Consider the following 14,757-nt stretch of genomic DNA (forward strand, 5'->3'; position numbering starts at 1 on the left):
TCCTTTAGCTACAGTAGCGAGCAAGCCAGCTTACTGACAGAACACTAGCTTGCATTTGTCTCAATTTAACAGTATAACAGCCACAAGGCTTGCCAAAAGTTACCATAACATCCATTAGATAAGTTAGTTAGCCAGCTAGTTAGTATGCTATCTAGTTTACTCACATTTCTATTCAAGTCTCACTTTAACAGTATTTAACAGCAGGAAAACGTTGCCAAATGTTAGCTAAGTTATCTAGACAGCTAACTAGATTACTGCTAGCACACATTTTTATCTGAGTCTCTTTAACAGTATTTAAGAGCAGCCAAACCCTATCAAAAGTTACCATAACATCCTTCATTAACTAATCATCTGGCTAGATTACTGCTAGCAAACTAGCTTGGATTTTTATCTGTGTCTCAATTTAACAACAGTCAAAATATATCAGAACGATCAAAACTGTTTTGTTCTTCATTATCAATTTAGTTAGTCTAGCACAATAGCTAGCTGGCTAGCTATTTTACTGCTAGCAAACTATCTTGCATTTGTGTCTCAATTTAGTAATCCCTGAATCAGGTTTATTAAAAATGTACCTTTTGGCACTGTACTACCAATCATAGACCAAACACTAGTCTATCCAAAATGTGTTAGGCTTTTAAAAAATCATATTTTTGATTTCAGACAAACTTTAAGAAAGATATAACAATTTGAGTTTTCTTATGCTTATCAGAGATATCTTATCAAATCAGAGATGCACCTTGACAACATATGGAGGGCTTTGATGAAGGGAAGAGAAAAGAAGTGTGTGTGTGTGTGTGTGTGTGTGTGTGTGTGTGGTGTAGAATGTGTGGGGGGGATGAATTATAATCAGTCTTTCATCACAAGTTCATCTCTCCTTCACACGGCTTCCCTTTAAAAGGCAGCCTACAAAGTGAGGGGTCAGGCTGCGGCATTCCTGCTTTGATATCAAAGGTCTCTTGGTTACTTATACCTTAAACAAAAGCTTTTTCATTTCATGAGCCGGCAAATCCACCAGTAATAAAGCTAAGGTCCATTGATGTTTTTAAAAAGGACCCTTGAGAAAATGTGACAGTCTGACTGAGGAATTCGAAACAATATCCCAACTTTTGTTTATTACTTTCTGTGAAAGATTCCCCTTGAGCAATACCTTCCAGGGAGTCCAGTTTTGCAAAGATTCTCACTAGATGTGGTGAATCTTTAGAACCCTCTAGTGACAAACATAGTGACTTTTTAAGCAGGTGTTAACACAGTCACTCAAAACGGCTCTCTGGCTCACGTTGCAGCTGATGGTTATATGAGTTGAGAGAGCAGGTTCATCTGACTCACCAGTGTGTAAATCCGTGACTGAGGTCCGCTCAGTTTTGCCAAGTCTTTTCAGGAAAAGTAGCTAATGCATGCTTCAAAGTCACTAAAATTTGCACATAATGCACATAATTTGCACATAATTTGCCACAATGTCATAGGCTAATTTGCATTTTCATTGAACTGTAATCAGTGATTGGTGTTTGGGAACAATGGTGATCAGCAATTGGTCATTGGGAACATCAGCTAATGCAAGCATAACAGTTAGGCTGTACACACTGGTGGTGAGTCGAGTGTTTTGATGTGGGCTGGAATGCCATATCGAATGCAGGACAGTTGATAATACCTGCTCAGAAAGTCACCAGGCCCTTGTTTGAAATAAAGTCACTAAACTGGTCTAAAAATCACCAAATCTAGTGACAAATTCCTGATTTCTCACTTCTACTGCTTCATTTTGTGTACATACTTGATGGAAATTATAGAAGTTTGTAAATATGTAAATAGTTGTCCTTTTTAATTCTGAAAAAACTCTATTCTATTCTAAGTGTCTTCGGAAAATAGTCCTTCTTCACGGAACATGATTTGAAATGCAAATGATCATGACGACTGAATGAATGTGCCATTTAGCCTACGATGTCATCTGGTGACTTCTAGCTACTTGCACTACCTGCGTGCATTATCTGCTTTCCCCTGAAAACTGATATTTCTTTGTTTTTGATGGATTTTTAAACTGAGATCAGAAATCATGGCAATGTACAGAAAAGTACATTACTAAAAATGATTATTAAAAAGATAAGCTACTCACTGGCTCATGACTCTGTAGCAGTCTCTGTGGTGACGGTGTCAATCTCTTTCTCCATGTCCTCTTCCTTAGTGGCTTTTGGTGTGTCCTCAGCAGCTGTTTTCACCTCACTGGCTTCAGCATCTGTCTTCTGACAGTCAGGATCTCCGGACCCCTCCTGGCCTTTCATGTCTGGTGCTGAAATATCCTTTTGTGCCTCTTCCAAGTCTGTTTGAGGCATATCTTTTGATGGCTCCTGACTCTTGGTGCTGTCTTCTTTCACGGCAATTTCAGTGTCTTGCGTTGCTCTTTCATCTGCTTCCACCACATGTATGATGCCAACATTGATCTCCGTCGCTGTCTCAGTCTTCATGTCTTGGATCTGCTGACTCTCTTCCTCAACAACCTGAGCATGCTTTACGCTTACAAGAGTGACGGTTTGCGTTTGACTGCTTTCCTCTGAAGCTGGTGTCTCTGTGGTTCCACTTGGTTCTTCATTTTGATCTTTCTCAGCTTGACATTTCCCATCTTCGCTTTCTGTGGTGACTGATTTGTCATCCTCTACCTTCTTTTCACCTTCCTTCAATTCCACTTCCTGCTTTACTACATCTGTACATAGTTGTGTTGCTTCCACAGAGACTGAGGACACCTCTTCCTCCTGAGCTTTAATTTCTTCTGTCATAGCAACCAGAACTATTTCAGAAATCTGAATGGCTTCATTGACTGGCAAACTCTCAGTAATGACCTGGGTCGGTTCTTCTTCAGCTTTGTTCTCAGTCTCAGGCTTTGTTTCTTCTTGAATTTGTGTATCTGCTGTAAATTTTTCTTCTGTGACTGGTGCATCCTGTGACAATTTTTCCTCCTCAGCTACAGATGGGACCTCCTCAGGTTTTGCTGTGTCAATCTCCTCCACAGGCTTCTCTTCTAACTCTTGTCCCATGTGCATTTCACTGAGGTTCTCAACAACATTTTGAAGGACTTCCTGAACAATGACTGTGCTCTGTTCCTGAATGGCTTCTGCTTCTTTCAGATGCATTGCTTCCACTTCATCTTTCTTACATGTTTCCTCAATCACAGGACTGACACTTGATGATGCAACTTCAATGTTTTCCTCAACACAAACGCTTGCTGAGACAACCTCAGCATCTGTGGTAATGTGGACTTGAGTGGTTAAAACGCTCTCCATAACAACCTTTATTTCTTCTTCTGTTTTAGTTTCTGAGGGTGGGCAAACACAGACAATCTCTTCTGTTACTGCAGCCTCCTCTGTTGCAGCCAGGACAGGGATGGGATCTTCCTGAGACATGGTTGTCTCAGGTACAAGGGTATCTGCAAGTGATGTTGTAACTTCTTCTGACACAGCCCCTGCTACTTCTACAGATACTACCTCAGCACTGGTGACTGATTCTTTAACGTCTTTCTCCTGCACCTCCCCTTCAGCAGCAGTAACTTCAGTGATCTCTACTGTCTGAGCACAGACTGGCTGTTCTACAGTTGATTCAACAGGGCTCTCTGGCACCACCTTTGGAGTGTTTTCTGTGACTACTGGCTCCTCAAGAATCTCTATCTCCTGTTGAATTGCTGTGACCACTGCCACTTTGACTGCTTCCTGGAACTCATTCGTAGTCTTAACCTCTACAGTTTCCTCTACAGTATTTTCTACAGAGACTGGAGGCTCTTCTTTGCACTCAGTTTGAACTTCGTTAACCTGTGCCACAAAAATTTTGTCTTCTGCCACTTCAGCTTCTTCAGGTTTTAAAGTGTGATCCTCAGCAGCCACCTCTATAGACAGTGCCTGGCTGACAGTGGTGACAGCTTCCACTGTAGACTTCAAAGGACTCTCTTCTTCTACAGCTTTAATTTCACTGGTGTCAAGGCCTGTGCAGATGGATATTGCTTCAGTTTTCTCATGAACAGCCAAGACCACTTTCTCCTCCTTAATGGCTGACTCAATCTGGAATGGGCTTGTAGTGACAGCCATTCTTTTTGTCTGCTCTTCTGTTACTGTGACAGCCACTGCACTTGATGTAATATTGATAGTTTCCACAGCTTCTTGTAAAATGGCTTCAGCTTTGTTCACCACACCATCATCTGGTACTGGTGAAGTCTCACCAGATGTAATGGGTGACTCTGTGATGCGTGATAGAGCAGAAACCATTTCTGTTTCCTCTGCTGGCTCAATGGCAGTGACAGCTTCTGATGTAAACTCTATGATGTCCTCCACAATGGTGTTATCAGCTGATTTAGGTGTAGCAGCTGTATCTCCTTCTTCAGGTATGTCACTTAGTGGCTTTCCCTCTGCCTCATCTTCAACATTCTCCACAGTAGCTGAGATCCAAGATGGAGATCTGTCCTCAGCTGAGGCTTTTCCAGGAGTGACTGGAGTGACAGGTGTGACCTCTGGCTTTGCCTCCTCTGTCTTTGTTTCTTCCTCTGTAGCCTTCTCTGATTTTTCGTTGTCATACTCTGACAGAGGTACCACAGCAGGTGTGTCAGAGTCTTCTTCTGCAGATCCAACATCAGAAGACGCCTGCCCTTGTTTAGCATCAGACTTCTTCTTTCTGCGGGGAATTAGTTTTCTAAGGGAGAAAGATGACTCCTCTTTGGGTAGTTCACTGTCAGATGCTGCCTGCTCTGGACCCTGCACTTCATCAGACTTGTCTTCAGCCTTGGGTTTCTTACGTTGTGTCACCAGCCTTTTGAAGGACTCCCATGTAGAGACAAGCTCTCCTTCTGGTTCTGGAGAAGAGGCCAAATTTTCACGCTCAACCTCCTGTGAGCTTTCAAGAGGTGACTCTGCAGTCTTGGCCTGTTCTTCTCCAGACTTCTGAACCTCTTCCTCAATCTTAGTTTCTTCATCGTCAGAGTCAGAAGTCTTCCTGGCCCTCTTTTTAGCTGATCCCACACAAATAAGGGCTTCCCAGGATACTGAGGTGTCAATCTTCTTCTTTGGTTCCTCTGTGCTTTGTTCAGACTTTTCAGCTTTTGTCTCAGTCTTGCCCTCAACCGGTGATTCCTCCTTTGCTTCTTCCTTTACTTCCTCACTTGGTTTAATCTCCTCAGTTTTCTCTTCGAAGACAGCACTCTCTGTTGAGGACAGGGTGGCTGATTTTGGCTTGTCTCCAGGGGTCTCATCTTCACTCTCAGATGACCTCTTGACACGTTTCTTTGGAGTGACTAATTTTTTGAAAGAGGCCCAATGAAGGATGCCATCTTTCTTCTTCTCACTGTCAGAGGTTGCTGCCTCACCTTCAGCTTCCACACTGGCCTCAGCCTGACTTGCGTCACCTACAACATGCTCACCAGATTCTTCTGGAGACGAGGCTCCACTGTCAGGTTTTTGAGCCTCATCTGACTCAGTGGACGACTGAATCTGTTCAGCTGCCTGCTCAGTGGATTCTGTTTGCTTTGACTCTGTTTCTTTTTTGCCCTTCTGCTTTTTGGAGGACAACTTCTTCAAACCTGCCCCAGTAAACAATTTTTTCAGTGGACTCCCTTGACCCTTGGCTTTGTCTTGGGATGACTGAACTTCAGCTTCAGTGGTTGTTTCTGCAGGGGATTTCTCAGGAGTCAGTTGTTCTTCAGAAGAGTCAGTTGCCTTGTCATCACTAAGTTTGGTATCATCAGTGGGTTTGGTCTCATCTTTTTCTTCAGCAGCAGAGGTCTCTGAAACCTCACAAGTTGTAGCTTGTTCAACAGCTTCAGGCTCTTGTACTGGTGCAGCTTCACTTTCTGTCTCAACCTCCACTTTCAGTTCCTCCTCCTTTTGCTCCTCAGGGGCAGATGGAGCTTCCTCAGGGCTTGCTTCAGATTTTTCTGGTGCTTCTGCTTTATCTACCTGGTCATCAGTTTCCAATTCCTCTGCATCCTCCTTGCCTTGTCCTTCCCCTCCTGCTGCTGCTTCTTCTCTCTCCTCAGCCTCCTTTATATCCTCCTCAGCAGATTTCTCCTTTACTGGTTCCTCCTCTTTAGCCTTCTTGAAGCTTGTCTTTTTCCGCAGGTTAGAGAAGATTCCCTGAGTGAAGAATCTTCTGAAAGGGGACTGTGTCTCTTGAGATGGTGGAGATGTAGGAGATTCGGCTTGCGGTTCTGGTTCTTTCTCTTTCTCAGTAGAGGCTTCCACTTCATCAGCTGGCTCGTCAGCTGGGGTCTTTTCAGTTTCTTCAGCACCATCTGTTTTGGTTTCTGCTGGGGCATCAGTTGCAGGGTGGTCTGGTTCCGTTTCAGTCTTTGCAGCATCTTCAGCACTGGCCTCTTTCTCCATTTCTGAAGCATCCAGTTTCTTTTCATCCTCAGACTGGATTTCTGCATTTACAGGTTCCTCTTTTGTTTCCTCAACAACAGCTTCTGAAGCACCATCCTCAGTTTCCTTCACCATTAGGAGCTGTACAGGCTCTGTTTTCTCATTCTTGTCCTTCTTCAGTGTAAACTTAAAACCAACAAAGCGGAAGATCTTCTTGAAACCCACCTCATTGGACTCAGTTGGTTTCTCCTCAGCTACTTTCTCTTCTGTGGGTGTAGTTTCATTTGCACTGACACACTCATTTTCCTCCTGCTCTCCATTAACTTGAGGTGAAACCTCATCTTGGAGGACCTCGATTGATTCAGGGCTGTCCTCTTTCTGGGGCATGGCCTCTGTTTGGCCAACTGCAAAGAGAGAGGGGGAAAAAACAAACAAAAAAAACAAAGCACCGTTAGACACAAAATATCTGGCTTGAACAAATAACCTTCATGTGAATCACTGAAGAGAGACAAAGGAGACTAATCAAAGTAAATTATATGATTTTTACTGCTGTAAACAATTCAAGATGATCTGTTCAAACATCTGCAGGAAATCAAAACTGCACTGCGGTAAATGTTAAAACACTTTCATCTCCTGTACAGATTTAATCAGCCATATTACAATCTGATCATGGTTTGATGTTTGCTGATCCCTTTTGGTCTGAGTTCAAGCCAAAAACACATGATACAAATCAACAACCAGGCTTTGGGGTAAATTACAGTTTTCTACGTTTCGCAATTGCATAAGCACCGCCAAATTCATGTATGAAAACACTGACCTAATTTAGCGAACACATAAAAGACGTTACAACCTGTTTCTGTAAATGTTGATGTTACGACTTTATTATATCACTGGGCACATGGCCACATGGTAACAGGTGAGAAAACAGAGAAACACACACTGTTTGAAATTCCTCCCATGTCTATCTGTGTTTTGACAGGCGTGGGGTGGATAGAGGGAGGTTGTCAGGCAGAGCAGACCTCCTTGAGGCCCGGCTTCCCTCTGACATCCAGGCTTATGTTGGGGGAATGTTCACATCTGGCTCCACTTGTTCTTGCTTTAGAGTCCAAAACCCACCCAGTAACTTTAATAACCTAATTTTTATGCATGGATATCACATGACTTGACTTATTACTGGTAGACACGTAGCGTTAATTGCTCTGGTATTCCAAATCAAGCAGTGAGTCAATCGTTTTAAATCTTATCATTAGGACTGAGAGTGCTGTATGGCCTTGAAACGATTTCTCTGACACTTGCTTTTGTTATGTGCCCTTGGTCATTCCAATAACATCACAATTGTTCTACAAGAAACCTTGTTCTTAAAAAATGAATTGGACACCACACAACAATATAAACTAGATTTTTTCATCTTGATGTTTCAAACTTGGCATTAAAAAGCTACAAAGTTGAGTTTTGGGGACGTTTTGGAGAAGCATTCCTAGTTTGATAAAATAAAAAATACAACCATGCTAACAAACAAAAGCTCAGAAGTAACAAACTAATTCTAAGAAGCCTGGAAAATGTCATTCAACTTCCTTTACCACACAAGAACCCATCCCCCAGAGAGAGAGAGAGAGCGAGAGAGAGAGAGAGAGAGAGAGAGAGAGAGAGAGAGAGAGAGAGAGAGAGAAAGAAGACTTCAGCCAGGAAAGCATGCATTGTTTTGCCTCCAGTTCTTTCACAATGGCTCTCTGGCTTCTTCTGGATGGGGGCCCCATTCTATTGTCCATCCGAAACTTTAAATAACCATGACAAAATCGCTGAATGTGTAACCAAAAAACGGTGCAAGACGGATCAATGACAAAAAAGATTGATAGGAAAATTACAATCTCACCACGACAAGGACTGAATGGATGAGTAGCAATGTGATGAGTGTTGGCATTACAATATGTATGCATATCAGTGGGGGATATTTGGGTGGAGAACTTTCTTACTGGTATTGTTGGAGTAGTACTTATACTGTGATTCATGCAATTGTTACGAAAATTACCAGAGAAACAAACAAGCAGCTCTTAAATGGTTGTATTCAGGGGGAAACCATTAGAAGACATTTAAGGTGCTAAGATGAATAACCAAACCTGCCACAAGAAGGTCATATGTGTGTAAGTGTGTGTGAAGCCCCTTGTCGCCCCACATCTGCCGCTGTCTCTAAAGTGTCTCTGAATGAAACTCGAGCCAAGGAATCCAATCCTCTCTCTTGTTTGTGCCTGGATTGTATAGTGTGCTCGATGGATTTTCTTAAAAACTGGGAGGGGGGATGTGTTATCCAAACTCTTGGTGGGATAATGGACTAAATTTTCCACATGGCTTGCGGGTGAGGGGTGCTTCAACTTATCGTATGCCCTCCACCCCTCCTGCTTTTGTTTGTCACGTTTGGCAAACAGATGCATGAAACTGTAGGCTATTAATTAGTGGAACTGGTGTTTGGAAAAGGACAAGCTTGAGGTTTGGTGGTGCTGTGCAAACATTACAGTGTTTATCTACTTCCCCCAACCCCCCCCCCCCCCCCCCCCCCCCCCCCCATCTCACACACACACACACACACCCCCGAGACAAGCCTTTAACGTCCCCCAACCCACCAAGACTCAATGACTGTACCCCATTCCAACAATGCACTAAATGACCACACCCCATCCCACTGAAACTTGGACCATCGTCCTACTTCCAAAGCCCACAAGAAGTCAATTTAATACTGCAAAACATTAAACACTGAACATCAATCAACAACAAAACAATTCAACTTTGGAAATGTCACTTGATAATGATTGAAATTCTGTGATTTACTGCAAAAATCTGCTTCCACAAAGATCATGAGTGCACGAGAAGCATGGTGCAAGCCAACTTAGCAATAGACAATATTAAGTACTGAAGAGCAATTGATGACAAAGCAAATCAACACTGGAAGTGTTATTTGGTTGACTGATTGCAATTGAAATTCTGTACTCTATGCCAATGAGAGCTCAGCATGAGCCCACAAGAAGCCCTAAAAGACAATTCAATTCAGCCATAAAGAATTTTAAACAATGAAGATCATTTGGAAAACGTCACTTGGCCACAATCGAAATTCTCTAATTTTTATATGCTTTGTATAATTTTCCTAGAACATTTAGAGATTGCTCATATTTATATGTTGCAGTTTACTTTCAAACTTTGCAATAAAAGTGTGAACACAAACATACACCTTAAACCTTAAAACACACACACTTTCTGTTACTTTGCAAAAGGTAATAAATTCCATATCCCCAGCCCACACCACCCACTGGGACAACACAGAGGACCCTGACTAAGATCTGAAGAGCTTAAAGAAAAACTAATTAAAATTCCAAAGCCCACCAGCTCCAGTCCCTCTCTTTTGAAGTGCGTATAGTATGGCGATATTTACAGCCTACGCTTGTAAGATATGCTTCCCCTTACTACATATTATACTCGGGATAATAGGGTGAGGAATGTGCGCTCCAGATTGGTCTTCTGGAGCTGAGGCTTTTCATGAATGGACGTGGGGCGTTAACACTCAACTCAACTCGACTCCCAGTTTCTAATCTGAGAGACCTAAAATGACAAACTCTACAATGCACATTTCGTATTATAATTATGTTCCTAGGAGAAAAGTGTAGCACTACAAGTATCTACAAGCCAAGAGACTGATTTCAATTTTCTGTGGAATACTTCACTTGCTTTTGTTGCATTATATAAAAGGTATCCATAGTCATTTACAAAACATCACACTGTTTTCTGTGTAACTTACACCAAAAATGCAATACGTATTAAGTTTAAAGGAGTGCAACATTAAAAATTAACAATCACACTGGTGATATTTACTATAATAGCTGTAACATATAGGATTCTTAACCATGTAAACTTTTTGGTTACTATTTAGACATTCTATAACATACTATTACTGTGAATTACTTTATGAAACTTTCAGGAATGTACTGTAGTTACGAGCATGAGAAATTTAAGTACATCATAATTACTATTAAGGAGAAGGAACAGGAGGCTGTATACTGGAGCATTAAATGATGTAAATCACACAAACTACCACACCCTCAATTTAAGATTTCCAAGCCTCACCTGACTCTGCTCTCCACATTCTTTTAGCTTAGACGCTTCAATCCTGACCCAGTAAACAACTTTTTTCCGTGAACATCCCTGAGCTTTGGCTTTGTTTGAGCATCATCTGCTAAACACACTGACTGTGTAAGCAATTTAAATCCCTTTATAAAGCAGCAAAGCAGCTCATTGTTAATGCATAAAGTGCTCATTTGGTTCATAAATCACAAAATCCAACCACTGGTGATGACCAAAACTCATAAATGTGAACAAATTCAGCTTTTGAGATGTACCTTACCTGTTAAAGTTATCGTCCCAAGCATTTGCAAAAGTTCTCCCAAAAAAACAAGTTAATAAAAATCAATGTCTCTGATAAAAATGCTGCTTTGTTGAGAAAAAAAATGTAAAAAAGTTGCTAAGTAGTTACAGAGTCTTCTCTCTCTCCCTCTCTTTCGTGTACTCTCATGGAGGCTGAGCGTCTCCTCTTCTCTGTTTCTGGGTTACAATGAGCAGAAGAGGAGGGCGACTCACAAATTTCAACCCACGCTGACACCCAGGCCTGGTGTGGGACCTCCCCTCTGTTCCTTCCCCCCACCCAACTTTCAGCTGTCCGATGACCTTCTCTGTCTGAATGGAGCTTCCTTTTCCTCTCCCCTCTCTTCCTCGAAATGCCTTCACCATTCCCATTCTCACACACTTCACTTTTCTGTTTTTTTTCCCGCTCTCTTCATGATATGACGAGGTCACAGAAATGTCATGACATCAAATTCCATACATACCAGACTGGAATGTAATAAGTAGTTCATGTTTTCTACATGTACACAGATTTTACTACATTCTCCTCCCCCACTCTCTCTCTCTTTACCTATCTACATCATTCTTTCTTTCTTTAATAAAAATACCCTCCATTCTCTCACGTGTGACGGCTCTAACATTATAGGAATGCTTACTGTGCTGCACATGAGGGGCTCCTTGGATCTCTGACGCTCGCTCTAGGAATTTGCTAGGAGCCTCACGGACTACGAAGTGCGTAAAGGATTAAAGATATATTTTATCCTGTCAGTACATTTACTTACAAACTGACACAAACCATTCCTAAGACATACTGTATGCACATTTTTGCTTACGTGTAGATGACGCAGATGAGCAACACCATGGACTCTAATAAATGGATTTATGTCTTTCTTTTCCTGTCAAAAATAATTCCACCTAAGATTCAAAAGATGCAATCTATGATCAATGATTTCTTGCAAAATACACATTTACAGCTCAAAAGTTTTGACATGCATTAATTTGGTAAAAAGTTTTTAAGCATGCATTAGAAGGCAATAGTATTGCTAAGAGGGCGTGGCTTAAATAAAAAACACAAACAGCTACAACTGGTAAACTTATAAAGTGACCCATAAAGACTACAAACAAAACATGGAAATAGTGATTCGTAAATGTCACAAGAACATACGAGAAAAGTTAGGAATTCATGAAACATGATTTGGGATTCATGAAATTCCTGAAAAAGTCATAAAGTATGTGGATAAAGATTGACAAATGTCAGATGAGAAGCATACCCATAAATTTTACGATAAAACTGCAATAAAATTTAAAATAAAGTTGTGATTTCTGCAATTTATTGACATTAAATCGTCTAGAATATTAAAAAATGGGGTTCATTTGTCCCTCCGCAGAATCCATTAAAGATCTTATAGAGTGTTTTGCTACCAGAATGATCTTCTCAAATGTTTTAGGAAGCTAAGAACTCTTGAAAAACCCATGAGGTTTTCTTTTTTTTAAGAGAATACCTTCCTTGGAAAGAAATAAACTCCATATTATTATACATGGCATTTAAAATGTCATTCATTTATGTTATCAAGCTGCAGTTGCTAGATATCTGCAGGTATATTAATTGTAATATATAATGAAATATAAATATATATCGATTTGCTTGCTCAGCTGATGAAGGTCCAAAACGTCCTGTCTCTCCAGAAACTCTGTGTACTTCACTTAATTTTAGTATGCACTGTATAGCCACTATATAGTTTACATCTATAGTTGTTTTTACATTTTATTTCAGTTTACCCCCTACGTATAGATTCCCAATTACAGCATTTATGAGATACTCTAATCCAGGACAACTTACAAAACTATTACCACTATTGCTAATTAAATAGGGAATAAAAACAAGTGTTACATCAACTCCCTAAATCTTTGTACGTAAGGTCTATGTTGTCGACGCTCAAATGGTAGCAGAAAGCCAGTGCAGTTGTGGCGGATATTATACAGTGTTAGCATCAACTGTAACACACTTATATGTTTATGTGCTACAGGTGTCTCATTATCGTGATCCAGAGCTAGATTTTTTCCAATAACATTAGAATAAAAAAACATTTCAACCATTCACTCATATCTAATTCTTAATTAGATGATTTAATTTCTTGAAATGTCAATACGGTATGTTTAAAACTTTTTGTTATGAAGGTACAGGATTCTCTGTGTCCAATTACCATCATTCGCTTTCCTTGTAAGCCAGAGGCTAAACCAACACTACCCCAGTTACAGCTCCAAAGTGTGCTAATGGCTCATTCAGGCTGTAATTTAAAACAGCTTGGGCATGTCTAACCTGGCCTGTGTTGTAGGACGAAAGCACTGGGGAACACCGATCAGACTCCTCACTCACAGAGGGCCCTAATCAGAGATCTCACACCTCCACATTGTCCTGCTGGAATGTGTAAATTCCAGGTGAAATGGTGAAATCTTCTGTTAAAGGGGTGATAACAGCCGGCCTTCAAGCCTCAAGACAAACTCCAGACACGGAACATTCTCAGCTGCTCCACACAATCAGCAGGATGCTTCAATGGGAGGCATGTGCAAACGCCTCGACAAAAGAAATGCGATGTTTTAATTCAAAAACCAAAGTAAATAATGATAAAAACGGGAAAAAATAATGATAAAAAAGGTAAACAATCTCAAAGAAATGTTACCTCACTGTTATCATTTCTTTTTTCTTTTTCAAATTGCAGCTGAAATTTTTTCCTCACAAAACATCATTCCTGTTTTTCTATTCCTCAAAATGTGTCTGTGTTTATTGGTGGTACTTCAAGATACATTCTCTTTTTGTGAAACAATCTTGGGTGTTAGAAAGGCGATAGATAGATAGATAGATAGATAGATAGTTGAATCAGTTGCTTAGAAAACAAATTATTTATATTTTATAAAATTTTTAACAAAATATTATTTATATAGGTCTTTTAACAAAGGACGTCGTCCAAAGCCTGATTATTCTTATGCATTCAACTAAAGCTCATAAGTCGGAATTCCTGACTAGGAAAAACTATAGAAAATGCCCTCTAAACTCGGAATTCCTACTCAGAAAGGCAACCCTGAGTTCATCACAGTGAGCTGGCTATATCACATGGAGGTCTACATGTCTTTCCCACTATAGCTTGAATATAATTCCAAGCTCGGACTTCCCACTTCCGAGTTAAGTCGAATGCGGCATCATTATTGTGCATGTCTTTTTTAAAAATCGTAGCTTGAGCTGCAATATGAACATTTCCACACTACTGACTGTCTGAGTGCACAGCTACAAGAAGCACATCTCACTGAGTGTTAGTGAGCGGTCAATGAAAGGCCACATTCAGTCCTCAGTGTGATGTATGAGAGGCGGTCGAACGTGCCGTCAGATCAGCTATAAGGGATATGACACATGGGAAAAGCCTTTTAATTCTCAGTGAGTCAGATCGAGAGGAATTCAGCATGTATAGTACATGCAGTTCCCTCAGACTGAGTCACACGAATCCACTGTAGCGTAAATTCCTCAAAGGAAAGCGATTCTTCCTGACTGTTCTTCCTCCATGAATCATGCCAACATAATGTACCTGTCCACTTCCACCATGAGCCACTCTGCATACACTCAGAGTGTGTTAATACAGCTACAGGAACAAGTTTGTTAGCATAGCATTTTTTTTTAAATGAGAGCAACATACTGAAATAAAAGTGGAAAAAAAAAACAACAAAAAATAAGAATCAAATACTGAACAAGTGAAGTGAACTGAAGTGAAGTGAAGTGAAGTGAAGTGACTTGTGGCCAAGTATGGTGACCCATACTCGGAATTTGTGCTCTGCATTTAACCCATCCAAGTGCACACACACAGTAGTGAACACACACACACACCGTGAACACACACCCGGAGCAGCAATTCTATTGTTATGAAATAAAAACCAACATAAAAATATATGTATGTAATTATGTGTGTAATTATGTATGTATGTATGTAATTTATTTATAACTCTTTTTTAAAACTCCCCAAAACTACTTAAAACCTCTTAAACCTCTTATGAACATGAT

The 14,757-nt window shown here is 40.6% G+C and overlaps 1 protein-coding gene across 3 annotated transcripts in view; it reads right to left on the bottom strand.

Moving 5' to 3' along the window:
- akap12b (A kinase (PRKA) anchor protein 12b) overlaps positions 1-14,757 on the bottom strand; it is a 61,246-nt gene that overhangs the window by 3,650 nt on the left and 42,839 nt on the right. For 2 of the 3 annotated variants that reach the window (XM_053242028.1, XM_026923781.3), the window contains exon 3: positions 2,108-6,730. In XM_053242028.1, the coding sequence (XP_053098003.1) occupies positions 2,112-6,730 (4,619 nt within the window). In that variant the 3' untranslated portion in view covers positions 2,108-2,111. Of the gene's footprint in view, positions 1-2,107; positions 6,731-10,713; positions 10,942-14,757 lie in introns of those variants that run through there. The other variant, XM_053242029.1, reaches the window with a different exon arrangement.

This window comes from Pangasianodon hypophthalmus, chromosome 19, assembly GCF_027358585.1.
Source record: "Pangasianodon hypophthalmus isolate fPanHyp1 chromosome 19, fPanHyp1.pri, whole genome shotgun sequence".
NCBI classification, from domain to species: Eukaryota; Metazoa; Chordata; class Actinopteri; order Siluriformes; family Pangasiidae; genus Pangasianodon; species Pangasianodon hypophthalmus.